The sequence below is a fragment of the Podarcis vaucheri genome (assembly GCF_965113315.1).
Source record: "Podarcis vaucheri genome assembly, chromosome: 7".
Lineage (NCBI taxonomy): Eukaryota > Metazoa > Chordata > Lepidosauria > Squamata > Lacertidae > Podarcis > Podarcis vaucheri.
This window is the reverse complement of record NC_138765.1, coordinates 82,527,499-82,553,480: the sequence shown is the minus strand read 5'-3', so window position 1 is coordinate 82,553,480 and position 25,982 is coordinate 82,527,499. Positions and strand designations below refer to the sequence as shown.

General features: G+C 48.3%; 1 protein-coding gene and 1 long non-coding RNA gene across 6 annotated transcripts in view; one reads left to right on the top strand and one right to left on the bottom strand.

Moving 5' to 3' along the window:
- The window catches only part of MFN2 (mitofusin 2), a 38,217-nt gene extending 13,073 nt beyond the window's left edge, over nucleotides 1-25,144 (top strand). For all 5 annotated transcript variants that reach the window (XM_082230008.1, XM_082230010.1, XM_082230009.1 and 2 more), the window contains exons 5-19: nucleotides 380-542; nucleotides 1,593-1,717; nucleotides 3,346-3,454; nucleotides 5,529-5,636; nucleotides 5,732-5,885; nucleotides 7,926-7,993; nucleotides 9,092-9,213; nucleotides 10,973-11,099; nucleotides 11,857-11,961; nucleotides 12,394-12,496; nucleotides 13,938-14,158; nucleotides 16,533-16,688; nucleotides 18,259-18,455; nucleotides 20,756-20,890; nucleotides 22,840-25,144. In XM_082230008.1, the coding sequence (XP_082086134.1) occupies nucleotides 380-542; nucleotides 1,593-1,717; nucleotides 3,346-3,454; nucleotides 5,529-5,636; nucleotides 5,732-5,885; nucleotides 7,926-7,993; nucleotides 9,092-9,213; nucleotides 10,973-11,099; nucleotides 11,857-11,961; nucleotides 12,394-12,496; nucleotides 13,938-14,158; nucleotides 16,533-16,688; nucleotides 18,259-18,455; nucleotides 20,756-20,890; nucleotides 22,840-22,909 (1,963 nt within the window). In that variant the 3' untranslated portion in view covers nucleotides 22,910-25,144. The remainder of the gene's footprint in view (nucleotides 1-379; nucleotides 543-1,592; nucleotides 1,718-3,345; nucleotides 3,455-5,528; nucleotides 5,637-5,731; nucleotides 5,886-7,925; nucleotides 7,994-9,091; nucleotides 9,214-10,972; nucleotides 11,100-11,856; nucleotides 11,962-12,393; nucleotides 12,497-13,937; nucleotides 14,159-16,532; nucleotides 16,689-18,258; nucleotides 18,456-20,755; nucleotides 20,891-22,839) is intronic.
- LOC309536582 overlaps nucleotides 1-25,982 on the bottom strand; it is a 221,452-nt gene that overhangs the window by 149,668 nt on the left and 45,802 nt on the right. The window lies entirely within an intron of this gene.

Here is a 25,982-nt window from a genome sequence, read left to right as displayed (position 1 = left end):
TTTTACATAGCCCTTTTTAAAAAAAACTTTTATTTTGCTTTAAACAGGTACATATAAATATAGACAACCAGAATTACAAAGGAAAATTCCTTAATAGTAATGGAAAAAAAACTACAAAAAATATTGAAGTACATGACACAGAACATAAGCAACTATAGGAAAGATAAAAGAAAAGAAAAATAGAAAAAAAGAAAGAGGAAGATGAGCCAAAGCAGGAAAGCTCATCTATTGTACACTTGTCAAGCTCACAACAGATCGTTACTCTTATCAATTATCTCTATCTGCATTCCAAAGGAATCCCTCATCTTTACATAGCCCTTTTGTCCAGGCAGGGCAGGTCCCCGCCCCAAGGACCTTACAGATGCGTTTGTGTTCTCAGGACAAGCAACGGGAAGAGCACAGTCATCAATGCCATGCTGTGGGACAAGGTCCTTCCCTCGGGCATCGGACACACCACAAACTGCTTCTTGCGCGTGGAGGGGACAGAGGGCCAGGACGCCTTTCTGCTCACCGAGGGGTCTGAGGAGAAGAAAAGCGTCAAGGTGAGGACATCTCCAGTCAGCGGAGGGAGACAGTTTTTGGAAGAGAGGGCGAGGAGCTCTTTCCATATGCTTTCAGTCTACAATTGTTTTAACTCCATGAAACTTTTACATTATTATTGCTGGTTTTTCCTACTGGTGATTTTATAGCTTTTATCTTCTATCTTTTTCTTTTGCAAGGTGCTTCGAGGAGTTTTTTCCTACAGTCAGGAACTGTGTAAATTTTATGAAATAAATAGTTTCTATACCACTTAATAGGGTGGTGCTGTGGTCTAAACCACAGAGCCTAGGGCTTGCCGATTGGAAGGTCGGTGGTTCAAATCCCCGTGACAGAGTGAGCTTCCGTTGTTCGGTCCCTGCTCCTGCCCACCTAGCAGTTCGAAAGCACATCAAAGTGCAAGTAGATAAATAGGTACTGCTCTGGTGGGAAGGTAAACGGTGTTCTGTGGGCTGCTCTGGTTCGCCAGAAGCAGCTTAGTCATGCTGGCCACATGACCCGGAAGCTGTACGCCGGCTCCCTTGGCCAGGAAAGCGAGATGAGCACCTCAACCCCAGAGTTGTCCACAACTGGACCTAATGGTCAGGGGTCCCTTTACCTTTACCTTTATACCACTTAATGGTAGAGCGGGCTTCTAAGCCTCCCAAAACCACTTCCCACTCAAACCCATAATTTTCTTTGATCCTTTTACACGGTTTCGTATGTCCGTGGTATTTTATGCATCGTGACTTGCCTTTGTTTTTATTGATTATCATTTAGTAATTCTCTATTGCGACTGATAAGTGTAAGCCGTTTAATTGTTATTTTCTGATATTTAATTTTCCTGTTTTCACCAGATTCTAATGGATCGTTGAATATTGCTTTGTTTGATATAAGTTGTTTGTTTTTAAGTTATTGTGACTTTTTTTTGTACTGGATCAGATTGTTATTATTTATGTTTTACATTTCATTATTTTGGGGCAACCCAGCCAGATGGGCGGGGTATAAATAAATAAATAAAATAAATACTATTATTATTATTTCTCTCTTTCTGTCTGCCAACCCTCTACGTCCAGACGGTCAACCAACTGGCTCACGCGCTCCATCAAGACGAACTCCTGACTGCCGGAGGAATGGTCAGCGTAATGTGGCCAAACTCCAAGTGTCCCCTTCTCAAAGATGACCTGGTTTTGATGGACAGGTGAGAGATCTCCCTTTCCCCCAGGCCCCTGGGGAACAATCCTCAAACCAGTTGGCTGCTAAGTTGCTGTACGCATGTAGAAGCACGGAAAACGACGGAGGTGTTTTCCCAGAAACTCCTCCTGTGCCGCTGGCCTTGTTCCAGCTTCCTGGCTTAGCAGGCATTTAATTTGTAAACTGATGCTATATTCTCCCGGTGAGCTAATTGCAGCGAGCTTAGCCTTTCTCCGCAGGCGATTTGAGATAATGGCTTTAATTCCTTCCCTGCTTCTAAAATCTGCCCCTCTCTTTCTAAAAACAGTTTGTGCCTTTTTAAAAACCTCCTTTCTCCCAATACTGAAAGCTGGCAGTTAGGTGTTAGCCACTGGTTTCTCAAAAGCATCCGTTTGGCTGAGATGAGAGAGCAGGATGCTATTCTCAGTATCTGGTACTCACAGGTAGACTCTGACTGGCCATGGAGGCTCGATTGAACTATATGCATATTAAGAGGCAGGATAAGGTTCTGTCTGTTGCAGGAATTATTTCTGCCCCACAGAAGCTTTCGCAAGAAACAGGAAGCAGGACTTGTTAGGCCTTCAGCTCTTCCATGTTTTTCCTTCTTACTGTTTGCGTGTACCACCTGTGCTCAGAGATCTTTATTGGTGTCTGATTTGCTACCAGGCTGAGTTCAAGTTTTTATTAATAGCACATAAAACTCTTAACAGTTTTGGTCAAGTTTCCCAACAGTATCGCCTTACCCCCAAATAGGCCAGCTTGACCTCTCTGATCTGCAGAACTGCCACCTCTGCAGATGCCAAATTAGACTCCTTACGCATTTGTAAGAGGTAAAACTTCTATTGTGATGGAACCTGCACTTTGGAACTCCCTGCCACTTGACACCAGGCAGGCGTCCTCACTGTACTCTTTTTGGTGCCTGCTAAAATCATTTGTGGGAGGGACGCGGGTGGCGCTGTGGGTAAAACCTCAGCGCCTAGGACTTGCCGATCGCATGGTCGGCGGTTCGAATCCCTGCAGCGGGGTGAGCTCCCGTTGTTCGGTCCCAGCTCCTGCCCACCTAGCAGTTCGAAAGCACCCTTAAGTGCAAGAAGATAAATAGGTACCGCTTTATAGCGGGAAGGTAAACGGCGTTTCCGTGTGCTGCGCTGGTGCTGGCTCGCCAGAGCAGCTTCGTCACGCTGGCCACGTGACCCGGAAGTGTCTCCGGACAGCGCTGGCCCCCGGCCTCTTAAGTGAGATGGGCGCACAACCCTAGAGTCTGTCAAGACTGGCCCGTACGGGCAGGGGTACCTTTACCTAAAATCATTTGTAAGGCAACCTGCCCACGTGTGTAGAATGCCAACATGTGTTTTAATCTGGTTTTTAGCACATTGTTGATTTTCTGAAGGTCTGATTGTTGCTGCTTTTTACAGATGTGTATATATATATTTGTATACCACTTTGAAGGAGGGTTTTTTTTGCAGTCAAGTAAATGTTAGGAAATAAATAGCTTTGAATCGAAGCCCTGCTTTCTCAGTAGTTCAGGGTGGGCTGCTGTGTTGTCGGGTTAAGGCTATTATAACAAGACAGCTGTCAATAACACTTTTTTCTGCATCTGCCATTCCTCCCCCCACCCCTTGCCCGTCCTGTTAGCCCTGGAATCGACGTAACCACTGAATTGGACAGCTGGATTGACAAGTTCTGCTTGGACGCTGACGTCTTTGTCTTGGTGGCAAACTCTGAGTCGACCCTGATGCAGACGGTAATTTACTTTCTCTTTGCTTTCGGAGGAGACTTTGCCATGCCTCTCAATATCTGTTCGCTGGGAATCATCGCAAGCAGCAAGAGTCACCATTGCGTTTGGGTGTTCCTTTCGAGTTTCTTTTTAAAAAAAAATATTAAAGACTTTTCATAATACAGAACAAACTAGTCTAAACAAACACATTTAGTTCCATTTCTTATTGTATCCCTCTTCCCGTTGTATTATCCCGTTTTGATTTCTCATTACACATCTGTCCAGTAATGTATCTCCAGTTTAATATAGTGGTACCTCGGGTTACATACTCCTCAGGTTACATATGCTTCAGGTTACAGGCTCCACTAACCCGGAAATAGTACCTTGGGTTAAGAACTTTGTTCCAGGATGAGAACAGAAATCGTGCTCTGGTGGTGCGGCGGCGGCAGGAGGCCCCATTAGCTAAAGTGGTGCTTCAGGTTAAGAACAGTTTCAGGTTAAGAACGGACCTCCGGAACGGATTAAGTACTTAACCCGAGGTACCACTGTATCCTGTTGCATCACTCTTGTTTTTTATGATAGTATCCTGATCTCTTGATCTAGGCCAGAGCTTTCCAAACTTTCCATGTTGGCAACACACTTTTCAGACGTGCATCGTTTCGCGACACAGTAATTCAGTTTGACATCGTTTCGCGACACAGTAATTCAGTTTTACTAGCAAACTGGAACTTAAACAACCTCTTTCCAGCCCCAGGAGGAGGGTTTGTGCGACACACCTACACACTGCAGCCGACACAGTTTTGAAAACTGCTCTCGGCCCTTTCGTTTTCCCAATCTTTTTCCAGAGGCAATACCATAACTTTAAGAGCAACGTTCTTTTGAGTCCACTCCAGATTTTTAAACAGAGTCCTTTCTTTCTGCTTAAGCTAAAGAAAGTCCAGCGCCGAAATCCCTAACCCTTTCCCCCCTCTTCTGGCCCCATATCCAAATGTAATCACCATTTGTAATCTTATCTTCTCCTTCTCCAAATCCTTGTATGGAGATTAGGCCTGGATTTTGTATCAGTGCATCGCCCAGGACCAGTTTGAGGGCCAGACCATGGCGGCGGCTTCACTGGGCAGTTTTATCGTGGGTGAAACCGTCGCAGCAGCTCCTGGAGTGACCAAACTGCTTTGCATGCAGCTAAGTCTCTGGGCTCTGTTGCTTGCCAAACTGTGTGTGTGTATACAGTGGAACCTTGGTTCCCAAACGGCTTAGTTGCTGAACAAATCGGCTCCCAAACGCTGCAAACCCAGAAGTAAGTGTTCCGGTCTGCGAACGTTTTTCGGAAGCCGAACATCCGAAGGTTTCAGGAGTCAAACGGACTCCTGGAACAGATTACCGTATTTTTCGTCTATGAGACACACTTTTTCCCTTCCTAAAAAGTATGGGGAAATGTGTGTGCGTCTTATGGAGCGAATGCAGGCTGCGCGGCTATCCCAGAAACCAGAAAGCGAGAGGGATCGCTGCGCAGCGCTCCCGCTTGCTGTTCTAGCTTCTGGCTTAGCCGCAGGAAGCCTCTTCAGGGCACGGGGAGCCTTCATCCCGCTGCCCTGAGAAGGCTTTGCACGGCTATCCCAGAAGCCAGAACAGCGAGAGGGAGTGCTGTGCAGCTGTTCTAGCTTCTGGCTTAGCCTCTCTGTCCCTTCCCCCACCTCCCGCAAAAGCCCCCAAGAGCAGCGCTCCTTTTAAAGAGCCACGCGGAGGGGGCTTTTCCTTGGGGGAAAGCCTGCAAGCGCCACACACACACTCCACGCGGCTCGTGAAAGGGAGCGCTGAGCAGAGCCTGGGATGCATACAGACTCTGCTCAGCGCTCCCTTTAAGGAATATTTTTTTTTTTGCATCCCCCCTCTAAAAACTTGGTGTGTCTTATGGTCAGGTGCGTCTTATGGAGCAAAAAAATACGGTGAGTTCGAGAACCAAGCTACCACTGTAGAGGATGTTTGTGAGTGATGTGGAAGGGCAACTCTGGAGTGGGGGGGGCCAAGGGGGCGCAGGCCTGGGCCCAGTGGCACCCTGCTGCACACACCCAATTCTCTGACTTCGGCTCTCCTTTTCCAGGAGAAGCAGTTCTTCCACAAAGTCAACACCCGGTTGTCGCGGCCCAACATTTTCATCCTGAACAACCGCTGGGATGCCTCCGCCTCCGAACCGGAGTACATGGAAGAGGTGAGGTTTTCGGTGGAAGCCGTGAAGGGCGGTGTGTTTGGGAAGGGGGGGGGGTTTCCGCCGTTCCTCGCGTGAGCCCCGTTTCCCCCTTCCAGGTCCGACGGCAACATATGGAACGCTGCACCAGCTTCCTGGTGGACGAGCTGGGCGTGGTGGATCGGGCCCAGGCCGGCGACCGCATCTTCTTCGTCTCCGCTAAAGAGGTGCTGAGCGCCCGAATCCAAAAGGCGCAGGGGATGCCTGAAGGAGGTAACTGGGTGGGACCCCACTTCCCAGAACGGGAAGTCTCCACTGGGCGACGCTGGGGCACGACAGTCGCCGTCTGTCGGCCTCGCAGGGTTGTTGTGTAGCTAGATTGGGGAGTGGACCTAAGAACAGGCTTTTTCTGTAGTGGCTCGCCGTTTGTGGAGTGCTCTCAGCAGGGAGGTTCGCCTGGTGCCTTCATATATTTTCTTTTTTCTTTTTTTAATAATATTTATTAAAGTTTCAGAAAAAAGAATTACATACAAACAAGAAATACAAAAATAAAAGACAAAAATAAAAATACAAGAAAATAAAAAGTAAAAACACTTACAAAGAAAAGGAAAAAAGAAAAAATAATAAATCGATCTTTCCAAACCTTACATTCATAACCTTGTTTCCCTGACCTCCTCATATCTCCCCTTTTTATGTTCCAATTCAATTAGTTAATTCAGCAATTTCTTTCCCTCCTTATTATCCTGATCTTTAATCTTAATATATTATAACATTAAATTTTTACCTATTTAAAAATCCAATTTTTCCATATTCTTTTATATCATTACAGCTAGAAACCACTTAACATCAATCAAACATCATTCTAACATTCATTAATTTTGCAATATTTCTGTAAATAGTCTTTAAATTTCTTCCAATCTTCTTCCACCGACTCTTCTCCCTGGTCTCGGATTCTGCCAGTCATTTCCGCCAATTCCATGTAGTCCATCACTTTCATCTGCCATTCTTCCACAGTGGGTAGATCTTGTGTCTTCCAGTGCTTTGCGATGAGTATTCTTGCTGCTGTTGTAGCATACATAAAGAAAGTTCTGTCCCTCTTTAACACCGATTGGCCGACTATGCCTTCATATATTTTCATAGTCGCCAGGCAAAAATTTTCCTCTTCAATCCATCCCGCTGGCTGTCTTGGCTTCTGCTATAGCCGCGCAGCCTCTCCAGCCGGGAGCTAAACCTCTCCAGCACGGCTAAAGAAGCGTGGCAAGGCTAAAGAGGAAGCCAAGGCAGCGATGGGGGATGGATCGTGCTCGTTGCCTTGGCTTCTTTAGCCTTGCGCAGCCTCCCCCGGCTGGAGAGGCTGCGCGCAGCTATGGCAATTCCCCCACCTCCCTCAAAAGCCCACAGGAGCCGCGCACCCTTTAAGGAGCACGCGGCTCCTGCGGGCTTTTCTACGAGGAGGGAGAAGGGAGTGACTGGCCGCGTCAGTCCCTTCTCCCTCCTGGGGAAAAGCCTGCAAGAGCCGCGCGAAGATTTTTTAACAAAGGGCCATATATCAATTTAAATTTTACCTTGGTTTTCGAACGTCTCGGAAGCCAAACGTTTCAGTTTTCGAACGCCGAAAACCTGGAAGTAAATGCTTCCGTTTTCGAACACGCCTCATTTTTCGAACGTTTCAGAAGTTGAACGGCCTTCTGGAACAGATTATATACATACATACGTACCACATTGGGCTCCTTCGAGGAAAGGTGGGATAGGAATAAAATACTGTAACTCCTTCTAATAACAAACTCAGGTGCTGAATGCCAACAAGATTTCAGCCCCAACGGGGTCAGCTTTTCATTTTATTTATTCCTGAAAACATTTGTATACTGCTATATCATAAATATTTTGAGAGGTTTGCCGCAATAAAAACAGAAAACCTTTAAAAAGTTAAAAGCAGACATCAATTAAGCATTGCATCCTTAATTGCCTGCCTAGGCCTGGCGGAATAGGAAGGTTTTCGGCAGGCATTTAAAAGTTGGCACAGAAGGCACCCGCTGAATCTCCAGTGGCAGAGAGTTCCGCTGGACTAGGCTGATGACACTAAAGACCCGATTTCTCGTTGTCGTCAAATGAGCTTCACCAACTTGGGCAAAGTTGGTGAGGACGTTTTGAGGTTCTTGGGGAAGACAGGTGTCACCAAAAAGACCCTGTTTTCGTTGAGAGGCCGCCTTTACGTGTGAGATGGCATCAGAAGCAGGGACTCCCTTGCTGATTTTAATGGGGGGGGGATATCCTGACCATTTCAAGTGGATTTTGATGCTTTTTCCCTCCTAGGTGGGGCACTGGCAGAAGGGTTCCAAGTGAGGATGTTTGAGTTCCAGAACTTTGAGAGGAGATTTGAGGCAAGTCTTGATTTTGTCTGCTGAGCTCATTCCGTATACCAACACCCCAGGGCCAGTGCATCTGTGCTCTGCAAGTGAAAGAACTTCCAGTTTTGCTTCTCCATTTATAGTAAGGCCTGAGCGCAGTTGATGGGAGCAGTTTCTCTGAGGCTCCTGCTGTCTGCCAGAGCCAGCAATACTGGTGTAGATGGGCCAAAAGCCTGAAGGCAGCTCCTTACACCCCTGGGCAAGGTGGATTAATAACCTCCATTTCTCAAAACTCTGTGCAATGGATTTTAATTGTTCCTTACTTGCCTGAGCAAATTACTCTCCCCTTTTATAGTTTCCTCTCAAATCGCTCTAGGCCAGCCTCCCCACAACCTGGGACCCTCTGGATTTTTTGGGACTACAACTCCCATCATCCGCAGCCAGTGCTGGCATTGGATGATGGGAGTTGTAGTCCAAAACATCTGGAAGGCCCCTGGTTGAGGAAAGGCTGGGTTCTTCCTATTCCCTCCTCCCTTGAGCTAAGAAATAATGGAAACTTCCTCACTCCCAGAAATTTGACACCAGGATAGCTATTGCATTATAGTATCTGAGTAAATAACCCACAATCTTTGTTTTGTGCATAGTGCAAATTTTTTTTGAACTTGGTTATAGAGAAACCCTGAGAAACCCAATTTTCATTTAAAATAAAATCCAAGTTTGATGAGACGTGGTTCTTATATTAATGAGCAGAGTGGTCGGTTTTCCCCTACCTGTTACTCAGACATGCCTCTGGGGAGGCAGTGTTTGACAGTAAAATCACAAGTTTGGGTAAGGAAGGCCCTGTCAAAGGGATTGCTGCGCAGACTGTTGGAAATGAAGATGTACTGCTGGGCAAATATTCACTGTTTACATTGTTGTATTTGGGGGGGAAGGGGGATTGAGGAGAAAATCAAGTCGCTAGTCCTCAAGGTGGTAAAGTTAGGACTGAAAGTGGATCACCAAATGCCAGGCTTACGTCACCCCCTTGAGATTGCCAGAAGCAGGTAACCTGCTGTATGTAAAACCTGCTAGTTTTTAATCTGTAAAATGCAGGTTGCTGAGCTGAACTTCCTGTTCCCTTTGCTCATGCAGGAATGCATCTCTCAGTCGGCGGTGAAGACCAAGTTTGAGCAGCACACGGTCAGAGCCAAGCAGATCGCGGAAGAGGTCCGCCACATCATGGACTCGGTGCATGTGGCTGCCCAGGAACAGAGGTGAGCAGCTGCAGAACAGCAGGAGATGGTCAGACGCGTTGCTTTCTTCTGAAAGTAGACATGCAACGTTGTCACTGTGGCTGGTTATAGCCACTGATAAGTCTCCTCCATGAATTTGACTGATTCACAGGTCCAAAGAAGTTGGATGCAGAGGTGGTTCAAAGTGAGCCAGGTGGGCTTTTAATCTCTTTTAGAGAATATACAAAGTCACAGGTTAAGGGAGGATGTATGCAGTAACAGCTCTTTGGCTCAGACTTCCAGCCCAAGGTGCAGAATGCTTCAAAAATAAAGTGAAGTGAAGTGAAGTGGTACCTCGGGTTAAGTACTTAATTCGTTCTGGAGGTTAGTTCTTAACCTGAAACTGTTCTTAACCTGAAGCACCACTTTAGCTAATGGGGCCTCCTGCTGCTGCTGCGCCACCAGAGCACGATTTCTGTTCTAATCCTGAAGCAAAGTTCTTAACCTGAAGCTCTATTTCTGGGTTAGCAGTGTCTGTAACCTGAAGCATATGTAACCCGAGGTACCACTGTAAAATAAAGTAATAATATGATATGATATGATTAATATTATAATATAATATAGTATAGTATAGTATAGTATATAATAATATAATATAATATAATATAATATAATATAATATAATATAATATAATATAATATAATATAATATAATATAATATAATATAATATGCTTGCACCCACGCACTTGTTAAATGAAATGAAATGGTTTGTCCCAATGGAAAACATTTGCCGCTTTATGGTTGATCGGAGTGGGGAGGCCTGCTTGCCGCTAAGGGGCTGATCGAGGTGGCAAGATCTGCTGACACGAAGGGGCTGATTCAGGGGGAGGTCTGTTGCCGCTAAGGGGCTGATCAGGGTGGGGAGTCCTGCCACTGTTAAGGACCTGATTGGGGGAGGCTTGCCCCCACTAAGGGGCTGATCTGGGGCAGGGGGCTGCTGATGCAAAAGGGCTGATCAGGAGGAGACTTGCAATCTCTTTTGCTCTATGTCCTTGTGCATACAGAACTGCGAAAAACCCACTGGCGTGGTAGCCTAGCTCTGTTCAGTATTGTGTTGTTGTTGTTTAGTCGTTTAGTCGTGTCCGACTCTTCGTGACCCCATGGTCCAGAGCACACCAGGCACTCCTGTCTTCCACTGCCTCCCGCAGTTTGGTCAAACTCATGTTGGTAGCTTCGAGAACACTATCCAACCATCTCGTCCTCTGTCGTCCCCTTCTCCTTGTGCCCTCCATCTTTCCCAACATCAGGGTCTTTTCCAGGGAGTCTTCTCTTCTCATGAGGTGGCCAAAGTATTGGAGCCTCAGCTTCAGGATCTGTCCTTCCAGTGAGCACTCAGGGCTGATTTCCTTAAGAATGGATCGGTTTGATCTTCTTCCATGGGACTCTCAAGAGTCTCCTCCAGCACCATAATTCAAAAGCATCCATTCTTCGGCGATCAGCCTTCTTTATGGTCCAGTTCTCACTTCCATACATCACTACTGGGAAAACTATAGCTTTAACTATACGGACCTTTGTTGGCAAGGTGATGTCTCTGCAGAGACATCACCTGTTCAGTATTAGTTGTTCGCATTTCCTCTTCCTCATCTGGGCTAGCCAGCCCTCCTTCTCCTTCCTGCTAGGAAAGGAAGTCTCCCGGAAACCGCCAGCCGATCTCCTGACTTTCCCTTTAGTGCAAGAAAATGCATTATTTGTTTCTCTTCTTTCTCACCACCCAACACACGCCTTGTTCCATCTCCCAGGATTTACTGCCTTGAGATGCGAGAGGACCGCCAGGAACGCCTGGGCTTCATCGACAAGCAGCTGGACCTGCTCACTCAAAACTACAAGCTGAAGATCAAGCAGATCACAGAAGAGGTGGAGCGGCAGGTAAGAGCATCGCTGCTGTCTGGGCTGGGCTTCGGGCAAAGGCCCAGGGTGCCGCTCAGCAGAGCCAGTGGCCAGGGCCTTTTTGGTAGTGGCGCCCTGCCTCTTCGGAATCCCCTCTGCTCTGAATTATGGCAAACAGGGCTGTGCTCCCAGGGACTGATGGAAGTTGCAGTTCAAAATCTCCAGAGGCTGCTCTGATCATGTTCCAGATACGCTTCTTTGTAGATTTAATTTTTTGAGAATGGAGGTTATAGACCTCCATAGGCAGAACATAAAATCGTAGAGCTTCAAGGGATGCTTAGGGTCATCTAGTCCAAAGCCCTGTGGTGCAGGAACACTCCTTAGCAAAATCTTCCTCTTATTGGAGTGATCCAGGTCAGGAACCATGCAGAGCAATCCAGTTTCCCAGGTTTCAACATCCTGTGGCTGCTAAGAATGTTGAGTCTTCGTTGCGCATTTGGAATACTTTGGGGGTTTCCCCAGCAGGGCTGATTCCTTTCTCCTGTTTTCTGAGTGGCCTTGATGTTGACTCCCATTTTCTGTTGCCCAACTCCCCAGCCTTCGTTTGTTATTAGAGTGATTCCTTCATGCAAAACCACACTTCCTTCGATTTGCACCCATCCTGCTTTTCCTTCAGTGGAGGGCAGAGGTTTGGTACACACACACACACACACACAAACGCTCCGGGCACATAGGGAGGCCCTCATCCTCTGCGCTTTGCCTTAGTCACCTACCATAACGCAATTGCACCTTCCAGGTCTCCAACGCGATGGCGGAAGAGATCAGACGCCTTTCTGTGTTGGTGGACGACTTCCAGCTAGATTTTCACCCATCTCCCGTAGTTATTAAAGTTTATAAAAACGTGAGTTGCTGCAGTTATTATATTGTTGTTTTTACCTGTTGCTTATAAGCTTATAAGCGCACAAGGAATAGCTCAGAAGTTTGTTGTCACTAGGGTGGCTTGTAGCTCGGTGGTAGATTCCCCCCCCCCCCAAGAATCGTGGGAACTGTAGTTTGGGAGTTGTAGCTCTGCTAGGGGGTGGACTACAGTTCCCAGGACTAGGACCTGGGAGACCAGGGTTTGTTTCCCCAATCGGTCATGAATCTCCCTGGGAGACCTACCTTTCAGGGTCGTCGTAAGTGAGGAAGAGCAATGTGCTCCAATGTGAGCTACTTAGAGGGAAAAGGCGGGATATCAATGCAAAAAAATTAACGGGGGGAGTACTTCATGTAAGAAGTGCCATGCAAAAAACAGCTTTGAGCTCTACCTCTCTCCCCCCTGCTCCCCCCCCAGGAACTCCACCGGCACATTGAGGAGGGTCTCGGCCGGAATATGTCTGACCGCTGCTCCAGCTCCATCACGACGTCCCTTCAGACGATGCAACAGGAGATGATCGGTTAGTGAAAAGGGAGCAGCTCTCCTGTTCTGCTTGTGAATTAAGTACCTGTATCTGAGCCAGATGTCTGGAGATCTAGGCTGCTTCAGAGACACCCCGTTTTCTGTTTTCTCACTTGTGGTGCTGTGGGTTAAACCACAGAGCCTAGGACTTGCCGATCAGAAGGTCGGCAGTTCGAATCCCTGCAACAGGGCGAGCTCCTGTTGCTCAGTCCCTGCTCCTGCCAACCTAGCAGTTCGAAAGCACGTCAAAGTTCAAGTAGATAAATAGGTACCGCTCTGGCGGGAAGATAAACGGCGTTTCCGTGCGCTGCTCTGGTTCGCCAGAAGTGGCTTAGTCATGCTGGCCACATGACCCGGAAGCTGTACGCTGGCTCCCTCGGCCAGTAAAGCGAGATGAGCGCCGCAACCCCGGAGTCGGCCACGACTGGACCTAATGAGCCAGATGTTTGGAGATCTTGACTGCTTCAGAGACACTCCCTTTTCTTTTCTTTCCCCCCAAAGATATTTATTAAAGTTTTTAAAAAAATATTACAATGAAAATGAAAAATAAAAAGAAACAAAATACAACATAAAAACAATTAAAAAACAAATACTTTTCCATAACATATCTTCCTTACGCTTATTTCCCCGGACCGCCTCTTACCTCCCTTCTTTGTATTCCACTTAAATTTGTTAATTCAGCAAATCCTTACCATTAAGCTTTTACCCATTTATAAACCTTTTTTTTCCGTATCTCCTGAAGCATTACAGCTGGAAACCCCTTAGTTTCTTTCCAACATCCTTCTAACATTCATCAATTTTACAATATTTCTGTAAATAGTCTTTAAATTTCTTCCAGTCTTCTTTCACCAACTCTTCTCCCTGGTCTCGGATTCTGCCAGTCATTTCTGCCAATTCCATGTAGTCAATCACCTTCATCTGCCATTCTTCCAGAGTGGGTAGATCTTGTGTCTTCCAATACTTTGCAACAGAGACACTCCCTTTTCTGTTTTCTCGCTTGTAAAGCAGAGCTAGGGAACCTGCAACTGGACCACAGCTTCTGTCACCCCAGGCCATTGGTAGTGGCTGGGGCTGATGGGAGTTGGAGTCCAGCAATATCCAGAGGGCGCCTTCACTTGCTTAGATCATCACTTGCCTTTACTGCCCCAGCGTCGTTTTTAATGCAGGGCCACGGACCAAGGGCTATGCTGGCAGGGGCAGATGGGAGTTGGAGTCCAGCAACATCTGGAAGGCCACAGGTTCCCCATCCGTGAACGAGGCCGTCACTTGCCCTCACTGCTGCTAGCTGCCTTCAGTGCAGAGACAGGGACCATTGGTCAGGCTGGCGGAAACCAGCCTAGCAACAGGGTTCCTATCCCCAGTGCATCTTGATACGTTGGTTTGTGAATTGGGGCTTGTTCTAATAGCAGGTTCTGTTGCCTCTTTTCTCCTCCATGAAGACGGCTTAAAGCCCCTCCTGCCAGCCTCCCTGAGAGGCCAGATAGACAAGCTCATTCCCCGGCAGTGCTTCACGATGAGCTACGACCTCAACTGCGACAAGCTCTGCGCCGACTTCCAGGAGGATATCCAGTTCCACTTCTCTCTCGGCTGGACGATGCTCGTGAACAGGTTCCTGGGACCCAAGAACACCCGGCGAGCCTTGATGGGCTACAATGACCAGGTGAGAAGAGCCTTTTGGCTACCCTCCAGCATCCTGCTTCACCCAGTAGGTACTCCTGAAAAGCCCCCCTCCCCAAGCAGCTTCCTCTCCTCTTCTTGGGTCGTGGAAGAGAAATAGAGCATCTGCCTTGTACGTGGAAGGTCTTGGGTTCGATACCCAGGTAGAGCCAGAAAGCTGGTATTATCAGGGGGCTACCAACGTGGCTTAATAATAATAATAATTTTATTATTTATATACCCGGACACTGAGGTCCAGCGCCGAGGGCCTTCTGGTGGTTCCCCTGCAGCTAGAAGTGAGGTTACAGGGAAGCAGGCAGAGGGCCTTCTCGGTAGTGGTACCCGCCCTGTGGAACACCCTCCCACGAGATGTCAAAGAGAACAACAACTACCAGACTTTTAGAAGACATCTGAAGGCAGCCCTGTTTAGGGAAGCTTTTAATGTTTAATAGACTATTGTATTTTAATATTCTGATATTCTGTTGGAAGCCACCCAGAGTGGCTGGGGAAACCCAGCCAGATGAGCAGAGTATTAAATAATAATAATAATAATAATAATAATAATAATAATAATAATAATAATTTATACCCTGCCCACCTGGCTGGGTTTCCCCAGCCACTCTGGGCGGCTTCCAGCACATCTAAAAACATAAGAAAATGTCAAAACATTAAAAACCTCCCGAAACAGATGTCTTCTAAAAGTTGTATAGTTCTTTCCTTGACATCTGATGGGAGAGTGTTCCACAAAGAGGGCACCACTGCCCAAAAAGGCTCTCTGCCTGGTTCCCTGCAGCTTTACTTCTTGCAGTGAGAAAACCTGCCTGAAGACCCTCGGAGCTGGATCTGAGTGTGTCCAGACTGAACAATGGGACTCCTTCAGGTTTCACCATCTAAAAGGCTCGTGACATGAAAGGAAAGGGGAACTTGGAGGGAGGAGGAAAAAAGAAAACACAGACAGTCTTTCTTCCATTGAGGGTAGCCAAGTGGTGTCCTCAAGACTGTGTTAGACTTGAGTTCCCATCATCTCCAGCCAATGTGGCCAATGGCCAGGGATGATGGGTACCACACGGGTGGCTACCACCGAGTTAAGTGGACTAGTGGCGTGACTCATTGCAAGGGCAGGTTCCTGTGCTCAGGGGCACCCAGTGCCTCCCAGTTACAGTGCCTCATTGTGTGCCCCAGTGAGAAGGAACCAGCACACAGGGGAACTTGCAGATTCTGCCACTTTCATTCTAAAGAACCCAAAATTATGGTGATGATTATTTACCAGATGTATATTATAGGGTTACCAGATGTCCCCGTTTCCCGGGGACAGTCCCTGGATTTGCAAATAGATCCCCGGACAAATTCCATCCCGGATTTCATCTAATTTCCCCTGGAAACACAGCGGCGGCAGTCTCAGCAGCCCGGAGCAGTTGGCTCTGGCTGGCTTCCGGAACTGCTCGGAAGTCCCCATATGATGGTGGTGCAGGGGCTGTAAGATTCAGCTTCTAGGCTGCCTCCACCTTCCCTGACCCCAGCAACCAAGCTGTGAAGGGAGGCTTCATGCTGCCTATCGGAGCAGCCTCCCAACTCCTACTTGCGTGGAAGCAGGAGGGGGCAGGGATCTCTCAATTAGGCAATGGGAAGCCTCCCTTCCCAGCTAAGGGATCCCTCCCCCCTCCTGCTTGCACGCAAGTAGGAATGGGATTGGGGCTGCTCCGATGGGAAGGGAGGCATTGCGCTGCCTGAGCCTCACTGCCACTACCGCCCTCGACCCTCCTTCTTTGCCTTCCACGCCTGACCCACTGCATACCGCTTCCCCACCACCACCACCACCACTGAAGAACCAACAACTCAGGGGCTGCCCAGGCTCATTGAGAAAGGCGATAGAAGCTTTGGAGGAAGGGGAAACATGGCGGTTGAGGTCAAGGTGGCGGCCTCCTCTCTGCAACTGACATCGCTGCAGCATCAACGTCCCGAACGTAGTATTTATTGATTGGTAACCTTAGTATATTATCGCCCTTCATTAAAAGTTCTCAGGGTGGCTTACAAGACAAAAACGCAAGACAGAGGCACAGATAAATAGTTAAAAACAGAAATGAAGTGCATTTGCATTCCACATACACCCTTCTCTCACACAATTCCTGCTGCTGCTGCCATTGGGGAGAGACAGTGATATGCTAAGTTCTGTGAAAGGGCCCTTTTACTGTGCCTTGGCCTCAATAACCCAGCCTGTAAAATGGGGGGAAAATAGCCCAGCTTGTCTTATCAAAACAAATGAAGGAACTAAGCATTTTTGCATTGTACTGGAAGTGCTTACAAGTCAAACCGTTCTCTGATTTTTTTTCTTTCTTCTCTCTGCACCTTCCTCTCCCCCCCCCCTTTTTCAAACTTAGGTTCAGCGTCCTCTGCCTTTGACTCCAGCCAACCCAAGCCTGCCTCCCTTACCTCAGGGATCCTTGACTCAGGAAGAGCTGATGGTCTCGATGGTCACTGGGCTGGCCTCTCTCACCTCCAGAACCTCTATGGGCATCCTCGTGGTTGGAGGAGTGGTACGTTTGAAGGAGAACTTCAATATCTGAGGGTGTTTTGATTCCCTCACCCGGCCCTCCTGTAGCTCAGTGACAGAGCATTGGCTCTGCATGCAGAAAGTGCAGTCCTTGGCATCTCCAGCTAGGACTGGCACAGACACCTGTCCGTAACCCTGGAGAGCTGCTGCCAGTCAGTGTAGACAATACTGAGTTGGATGATTCCCCCCCACACACTATTGATGCTTCCAAAGACCTCTCCCTTGCAATGTAGCTGTAAGTCATGTGCTCCTCATATATAAGAAAACATGGGCTCTTTTTACATTTAAAAGTCCACCTTTTTACTCCAAGGAGTACTGTATTTTTCGCTCAATTAGACACACCGGACGATTGGACATACCTAGTTTTTAGGGGAGGAAAACAAGAAATAAGAAAGCAACGCAAGGCATTCTGAGCTAAGAGGGAGCGCTCCTCCATCTTCGCTCAGGAGGCTTTGCGGGGCTACCCCTGAAGCCAGGAGAGCAAGCAGGATCGGTGCGCACCGATCCCTCTTGCCCTCCTGGCTTCAGCGAAAGCAAGCCTACTGGCTTTCCTCCCGCAAGAGCCGCGCGCTCTTTAAAGGGAGCGCGGCTCTTGGGGGCTTTTCTGGGAGGTGGGGGAAGGGACAGAGCCGCGCGAGAGCCAGTGTGGTGTAGTGGTTCAGAGCGATGGACTCATAATCTGGTGAACTGGGTTCACGTCCCAGCTCCTCCACATACAGCTGCTGGGTGACCTTGGGCTAGTCACACTTCTCTGAAGTCTCTCAGCCCCACTCACCTCGAAGAGTGTTTGTTGTGGGGGAGGAAGGGAAAGGAGAATGTTAGCCGCTTTGAGACCCCTTTGGGTAGTGATAAAGCGGGATATCACATTCAAACTCTTCTTCTTTTTCTTCCCCCACGTCCCGCAAAAGCCAGGGATAGCTCCGCAAAGGTTCCCCGCTCCCCTGCGGAGACTTCATCCCGTGGCTAAGCCAGAAGCTAGAACAGCCAGTGGGAACCCACTCACTATCCTGGCTTCTTCTTCTTTAGCCGCGCACAGCCTTTCCCGGGCAAGGGGAGGCTTCACCCCCTGCCTGGGAGAAGCTGTGCACGGCTAAGGCTCCCCCAAGAGCCTCACTCCCTTTAAAGAACGCGTGGAGCGTGTGCGCGGCTTTTGGGGGCTTTTCCCGAGGAGGGAGAAGGGCAGCCCCCAAGAGCTGCACACACGCTCCACACGGCTCTTTAAAGGGAGCGCTGACAGAGCCTCCCGCCTGCATTCGCTCCATAAGACGCACACACATTTCCCCTTACTTTTTAGGAGGGGGGAAGTGCATCTTACAGAACGAAAAATACGGTAATTTTACTCTTCGGAGATCATAACATGGCGACGACTTCCAATAAGTTGGGGCCCATTTTATTTTACTCTGTGCTACTTTTGTTCGGTTTTGCCGTCTTATTTTGCCCCTTTAATGCTGGCCATTGACTGTAACAATAAAGATTTAATTTGATTTTTCAGGTGTTAGGTGTTGTTTTTTTAAAGAAAGAAAAATGACCATCACGTTTCCTCCTGCCCGCAGGTCTGGAAGGCTGTGGGCTGGAGGCTGATTGCCCTTTCTTTTGGCCTTTACGGACTGCTGTACGTCTACGAGCGTCTCACCTGGACCACGAGAGCGAAGGAGAGAGCTTTCAAGCGGCAGTTTGTGGACTACGCCGGCGAGAAACTCCAGCTCATCGTCAGCTACACGGGTTCAAACTGCAGCCATCAAGTTCAGCAGTGAGTCTTTCGCTTCGCTCGCATTCCAGGGGATGGGGGGGGGGAATTATCCGCAATTGTGGCCTTCTGAGCTGTGATGTGGCTCTCAGGAGCTCCTGTTCTTACAAACTCACAAATGATTCCTTGCAGAGAGAGCCCAGCGTGCTCAGATGCCTGCCCTGCGTGTCGTGGCATGTTCACAAACATTCTAACCATTGTATAACCTCTGGAGCAATTGAACATAACTTTTATTTATTTATTTTTAGATACATTTCCAAAAACTTCACATGAACGTTCCAAGACATAATATAGTGGTACCTTGGTTCTCAAGCTTAATCCGTTCCGGAAGTCCGTTCCAAAACCAAGGTGCACTTTCACAGAGAAAGTACAGTGGTACCCCGCAAGACGAATGGGTTTTCTGTTTTGGAGGCGCTTCGCAAGACGAATTTCGCTATGGGCTTGCTTCGCAAGACGAAAGATCATAGGGAAATCTCCGGGGACCTGTTTTAAATTGCTGGCGGTCGGGAGCAAAGACTTTCGCCCACAGCCGGCCTTCAGAAGAGGTCCTGGACCTCTTCTGAAGGCTGGCGGGGGGCAAAAGTCTTCTTCCCCCCCGCCTGCCTTCCAGGGACAGCGGAGACTTCTCCGCTGCCCCGGGCGATCTTAAAATGCTGGCGGGCGGGAGCGAAGCGTTCGCTGCCGACCCCCAGCATTTTAAAATCTCCCCGGGACAGCAGAGAAGTCTCCGCTGCCCCGGGCGATCTTAAAATGCTGGCGGGCGGGAGCGAAGCGTTCGCTGCCGACCCCCAGCATTTTAAAATCTCCCCGGGACAGCGGAGGCTTCGCTCCCGCCCGCCAGCATTTTAAAATCGCCCCGGGACAGCGGGGGCTTTTAAAATGCTGGCGGTCGGCAGCAAAGCCCTCCTGTCCCCGGAGTTTGCGGGGCGGGAGGTGGGAGGAAGGGCTTTTCTTCCCACCGCCAGCCTTCAGAACAGCCTTCTGAAGGCTGGCAGTGGGAAGAAAAGCCCTTGTCCCCCCCCCCAGCCTTCATAAGAGGTCGGGGGGCAGACTGTCCCCGGACCTGGTCTGAAGGCGGTTTCCCTAGGAACGCATTAATTGATTTTCAATGCATTCCTATGGGAAACCGTGCTTCGCAAGACGAAAAACTCGCAAGAAGAAAAAACTTGCGGAACGAATTAATTTCGTCTTGCGAGGCACCACTGTAATGCAAAATGGATTAGTCCGTTCCAGACTTTTAAAAACAACCCCTAAAACAGCAATTTACCGGTAACATGAATTTTACTATCTAACAAGGCCACGGATCCATAAAATGAAAGCAATAATCAATATACTGTAGTCACGCAATCAGTCGATCGATCAGTAGCTGTACTGGGTTCCACATAGTCACACACACACAAAAAGAGCCACAAAAACGCAAAATAAATAGCAAAAACAGGCAGACCTCAGCATAACACTAAAAACGGAAGTGTAACACTCAAAAGGAGCACGTTCGGCTTCTGAAAAATGTTCACGAACCAGAACACTTACGTCCAGGTTTGCAGTGTTTGGGTTCCAAGTTGTTTGAGCACCAAGGTATTTGAGAACCAAGGTACCGCTGTAGATTTTTCTTTGGTTTTAGCGACTTCCCATCCCATTTTCCATTGTGGTTTTTTTTATTATTTCTCCCCCTTGCTGCACCCTACCTTCCCTCTTCTTATTTCAAAACAATAATACAGTAATCTCGAATTCCTTTTGTTGCTCGTAGTTTGAATCCTGCTCATGAATAATATTTCTTTATTATGTGGGCTGAATAACCCTGCATAGACAGTCTTACTTCAAGGCCTGCCCTGGGTGTCGTGGCATGTTCACAAACATTCTAACCTCCGTATAAACGCTACAGCAATTTAACGTAGCTTTTAAATTAGGGCTGAATGGTTCGACCCACGTAAAACGCTGCTGCCTTATTGGACCAAAGAATCCTGTAGCCTTTCTGACTTCAGTTGAAGGTGTCATGGAATGTTCCTGGGTGTCATGGAATGTTCACAAAAATTCTGGCTGGTTTGTAGCCATTACAGGAATTTTAGCTCATCATGCACAAGTTCCTGAGTTCAGTTCCCAGCATCGCCAGGTAGTTCTGGAAAAAACTCCTGTCTGCAGCCCTGGAGAGCTGCTGCTGTTCAGCGCAGGAAACCCTGAGCTAAATGGACACTTGGTACAAAGCCAAGCAGCTTGCTGTGTTTGTTCTCTACCTTGCCATTTTATTCCCTTCCCTCTGATTGACTTCTTCCTCTTCTCCATTTCCCCGCTCTTTTTTGGGACAGGGAGCTTGCTGGGACCTTCGCCCAGCTCTGCCAGCAGGTCGACGTGACGAGAGAAGATCTCGAGAAGGAGATCACGGCCCTGAATCAAAAGATTGAGATCTTGGACTCCCTTCAGAGCAAAGCCAAGCTGCTCAGGTATGGAATATGGGAAGCAGGGCTGTCTCCCAGTTTCCACCTTCACCAGCTGCTCTGATAAAAGTGAAATACAATGAGCCGCTTCCAGGGTGGCGAGTGCAGAACTGGGGAGGGTGGAATGCTCAGAAGGGCTTCATTTGCGGAAGCTGAGTGATGCTGGTACCATGGGAACTTAAGAGGAACCTGCTGGCCAGAGGCCCATCTAGTCCAGCATCTCCCAGTCCTCCCAGGGGCCAAATCTCCCAAAGAACCCAGGAAACTAGATAGACTGCCTCTGCATCTGGAGGTCCCATAAGGACCTAGGAAAATCGCTGCTAGATCAGGCCAAAGGGGGCCCATCTAGTCTTGCATGCTGTTCTCATGGGTGCCAACGAGATGCCACCATGGGAAGCCCATAAGCAGGACTTGAGCAAGAGAGGATGGATGGATGGATGGATGGATGGTGTTACCTGCCCTTCACCAGCAGGTCCCAGGGCAGGTTATGATGATTTCAAAGTCAGAATTAAAAACAATTACTGTATTTTTCGCTCTATAGGACACATTTTTTACCCTTCAAAAATTAAGGGGAAATGTGTGTGCGTCCTATGGAGCGAATGCAGGCTCCTTGGCTTCAGCGATAGCAACATGAAGCCTCCAAAGCGCAGAGGGAGTGCTCTCTCCGCGCTCTGGAGGCTTCGCGTTGCTTTCGTTGAAGCCTGGAGAGCGAGAGGGGTTGGTGTGCACTGACCCCTCTCGCTCTCCAGGCTTCAGGGAGTCCCGCTGCGCTCCGGAGCCTTCGGGTTCCTTTTGCTGAAGCCGGGAGAGCAAGACTCTCCTGGCCTCAGCAGAGAGGGAGAGCTGCGCAGTGCCCCTTCAGCCAAGTGGGAGGAGAAATGGAAGGGGCTCCGTTTCTCCTGCCGCTTCGCTGAAGGGGCGCTGAGCAGAGAGGGGGAGATTTTTTTCTTCTTGTTCTCCCCCTCTAAAACAAAGTGCGCCCTATGGAGCGAAAAATACAGTAAAGCACTCCCCATCTCCCTCCCTCTCTCCCCTCTCTTTCCCCCTAACTGCACAATGTCTGTGACAATAGTGTCTCATAACGAATGTAAACAAGCTGTGAAAAAGACTCTACGAATTGATGGTGGAGATGCTATATGTACTTTTCCTTGTTTGTTTTGTAACACAAAAAAACGGGATGCGGGTGGCGCTGTGGGTTAAACCACTGAGCCTAGGGCTTGCCGATCAGAGGTCAGCGGTTCAAATCCCCGCGACGGGGTGAGCTCCCGTTGCTCAGTCCCTGCTCCTGCCCACCTAGCAGTTCGAAAGCACGTCAAAGTGCAAGTAGATAAATAGGTACCACTCCAGCGGGAAGGTAAACGGCGTTTCCGTGCGCTGCTCTGGTTCGCCAGAAACGGCTTAGTCATGCTGGCCACATGACCCGGAAGCTGTACGCCGGCTCCCTTGGCCAGTAAAGCGAGATGAGCGCCGCAACCCCAGAGTCGGTCACAACTGGACCTAATGGTCAGGGGTCCCTTTACCTTTACATTTAAAGTACCTCCGTCTCCCTCCCTTTCTCTTCCCCTAACTGCACAATGTCTACAACAATAATGTCTCATAATGAATGTAAACAAGCTGTGAAAAAGACACTACGAATTGATGGTGGAGACGCTACATGTACTTTTCCTTGTCTGTTTGTTTTGTAACACAAGAAAAGCTTGCATAAAAACCTTAAAAGCAACAACAAAGCAGAATGCGACCACAAGTATTGGGGGCAGGCCCGTTAGCTTCTCTGTTGCAACGCCTGCTGAGTCTGGCAGGCTGAAGTTCTCAGAACTGAAATCGTTAGCAGTTGCATGCTCCCCTTTCTTTGGGGTGGTGGCGGTCCAAAATTGCTTTCTAAAGCAATGTGCGTTCATCGTTTTACCTACATCCTGGATACGACATCCCGTAATAGACGTATTTTCCCTCTGCAGGAATAAAGCCGGTTGGTTGGACAGCGAGCTGAACATGTTCACACACCAGTACTTGCAGCAGAGCAGATAAGCGAGGAAAGGCGGAGGAGGAGGGCAGATATTTCTGCTCGCCACTCGAGTACCCGCTTGCAGAACCTCTTCCAGGCGGGGGGGGGGATCCCCCCACAGAGTCACAGAGGAGACAATCGCTGCCCCGTCTCTCGTTTTCTGCCACGAGACCGAGAGAATCACGCGGCCTCTGCATGGTTTATCCATTTCTACCCCTGCCCTGTTTGGCATACATATTATTTTAGTGTCCTCCTTCCCCACTCCTTCTTCCAATAGTGTTAATAAGCTAATAATTAGCAGGAGAGAAAATGCCTGTGTTTATACACTTACAAGGAGGAATGATAAATCTGGTCTGCGTTCCCCTCTTCTTTGTCTTTTAACAACAATGAAATGTCAAGATCAACTTGGGCAGATCCTGTTTGGATCCCCTTTCCCCAGCAAGTTTAGATGAAAATCAGCCCCAAAGCTCCTCACTTCCCACTCCCCTTTCCAATTCCAGGTCTCAATGAATTAATGCCCTATTCCTTATAATAGTAATAATATTGCATTCTTCGAGGTGCAGTCCAGCCAGAGCATTGTATCCCGCAAAGGCCACATTTAGAGCACCGCGATACCACATTAACAGTCCTAGCTTCCTCCAGAGAATCCCGGGAACTGTAGAGGGTGCTGAGAGTTGTGAAGAGACCCCCATTCCCCTCTCAGAGCTACAGCTCCCTGTGGAAAGAGGGGCTGACTGTTAAACCACTCTGGGAGCAGAATAGAGGTCTCCTAACAACAACACACTGAACGAACTACAGTTCCCAGGATTCTCTGGGGGAAAGCCATGATTGCTTAAAGAGGCACCACAGTGGTGTGAATGTGTCCTGCTCTGATGTGGCCCATTTAAATGGATGGGCCTAAGCTAGTCGAGAGGGTTAACTTCAATAGGTTTACTCTGTGCAGGGCTAGCAATCTGTCTCGCTGGAGTGGCTTTATGCCAAGCTGGGCTCTCGGAGGGAGCGTGGCAGCTGGGTCAGACCCACGGCGTCCGAGAGGCAACTGTTTGCCCAAGCCATGCCCTTCCCTGCACGAGTTTATGTGATTACCTGAGACAGTGGCAAAGGGACTTCTAGCCTCTACTGAATTTGGCCCGCCAGGTTGTTTTGGACAAACCACGTCTCTTACCTTCTGCCACGCGTGGAGACCTGCTGGCACCGATTTCCTGAGCTCTCGAGTCACCTGGTGCCAGGCGATTTGCAGGGGAGGGCAGCCTGCCCGCCTCTTGGAGCTGCCCTCGAAACCTTGCCCAGGCCTTTTAGGAAGAGGGTGGGATCTGTCCGTTGGGCTTGGCCAGGGCAGGAAGGCATCCTGAGCTATTTTACCCAACTTCCAAGCTTGGCAGAAATGCCCCGGCCTAGGATTGAAGCGACACGGGGCAATGTTATTGGGCAAAGAGGTAGCTTAGATAGATCCTGTCTCTTGCCTCTATGCTCCCAAGTATGTAAGGTGTAACCTGTTCAACATTTGGGTACCCACCCCTGTTCTAAAGATAAACGTGGTACATTCCACATGTGGACTACACTCCCCATCATCCATACCCATTGGTCATTCTGGCTAGGGCTGATGGGAGTTGGAGTCCTCAAGGGCACCACGTTGTGCTAGAAGTTTCCAAGGGCACCACGTTGCCTACCCAGTCAGTTGGGTATGGTACATATATATAATAATAATAACTTTTTTATTATTGTTACCCCTGCTTTATAACAAGGAGGTTCACACATATTGAACAGGACAGATGAACATCATTATCCCCTGTGCCTCTTAATTCTTTTGAATTATGACTCTTCCCCCCCACCTTCCATTTGAGGGAATTTGTTTGTCTGCCTCTCATGCCACTAGTCCTCATGGAGCACCACAAGCACTGACAAGATTCATTAGAGGGTGCACCTCCCAGGCCGAAGAAGCTATGCACGTAGCCGCGCTATGAATTGCAGGATGAGAAATCCACCCCTCCCTACCTGGATGAAATAAACTCCTTGGCTACTACAGGCCTCTTCGGGAGTCTTCTGGAACAGTGTGGATAGGCGACCCGACCGCAGTGGAGATTTTGATCCCTTTATACACCTCATGTAATTTGTTCCAATGACATCCCACCCCTCCCCCTTTTTTAAAAAACACCCCAGTTTGGATTGATGGAGGGAATCTGAATGGGCTAAGCTAGTCATGCTCATGAACTTCAGTGGGTCTACTCTAAGTAGGGTTAGCATTGAATACAACCCTAGATCCTCCGCTTAGCCCATTCGCTAAGATATTTGATGCTCCTTTAAGACAAGGTCCGCTGTCAACCAACTTGATAATGACACATGAGGGGTGCCATTTCTAGATTTTGGTAGCCAATCCGCCACAACCAATATTACAGCAACATGTTTAGCCAAATGCACTTTATTTTTTATTGTTCTATTGCTGCTAATTTTGAGTACTCCATATAAATATATATTTCCTTTTCTGTCTTTGGATGAATTTGGGGCTCTCCAAAAATCCTCCCTGCGGTGTGTCTCTTCTATCTGCGGTTATTTACAATGGTAATATTTTTTATTTGGGCATGAATTACCTTTCTTGCTGTATCAGTGCTGTTAATACCCGAAACCAAACTATTAAAAGAAGGGGAAAAAATCAGTCTGAAGCTTCAGCCTTTTTTCTTTTAGCATTGTAGAGTTGGAGGTCATGCCAAAGGTCATCTAGTTCAATCCAATGCAGTGACTGGGGACTCTTTTCCTACTTGGGTTTATTGTCTTGCAGATGCTTAAAAATCACTCCCCTCCCATTTAAAGTTTAGATGCTTTAGAGCAGTGTTCCTCAACCTTGGGCCTCCAGCTGTTTTTGGACTACAACTCCCAGCATCCCTCGCTAGCAAGACCAGTGGTCAAGGATGATGGGAATTGTAGTCCAAAAACAACTGGAGGCCCAAGGTTGGGGAACACTGCTTTAGAGCAGGCTTCCTCAACCTCGGCCCTCCAGATGTTTTTTGCCTACAATTCCCATGATTCCTAGCTAGCAGGACCAGTGGTCAGGGATGCTGGGAACTGTAGTCTCAAAACATCTGGATGGCCGAGGTTGAG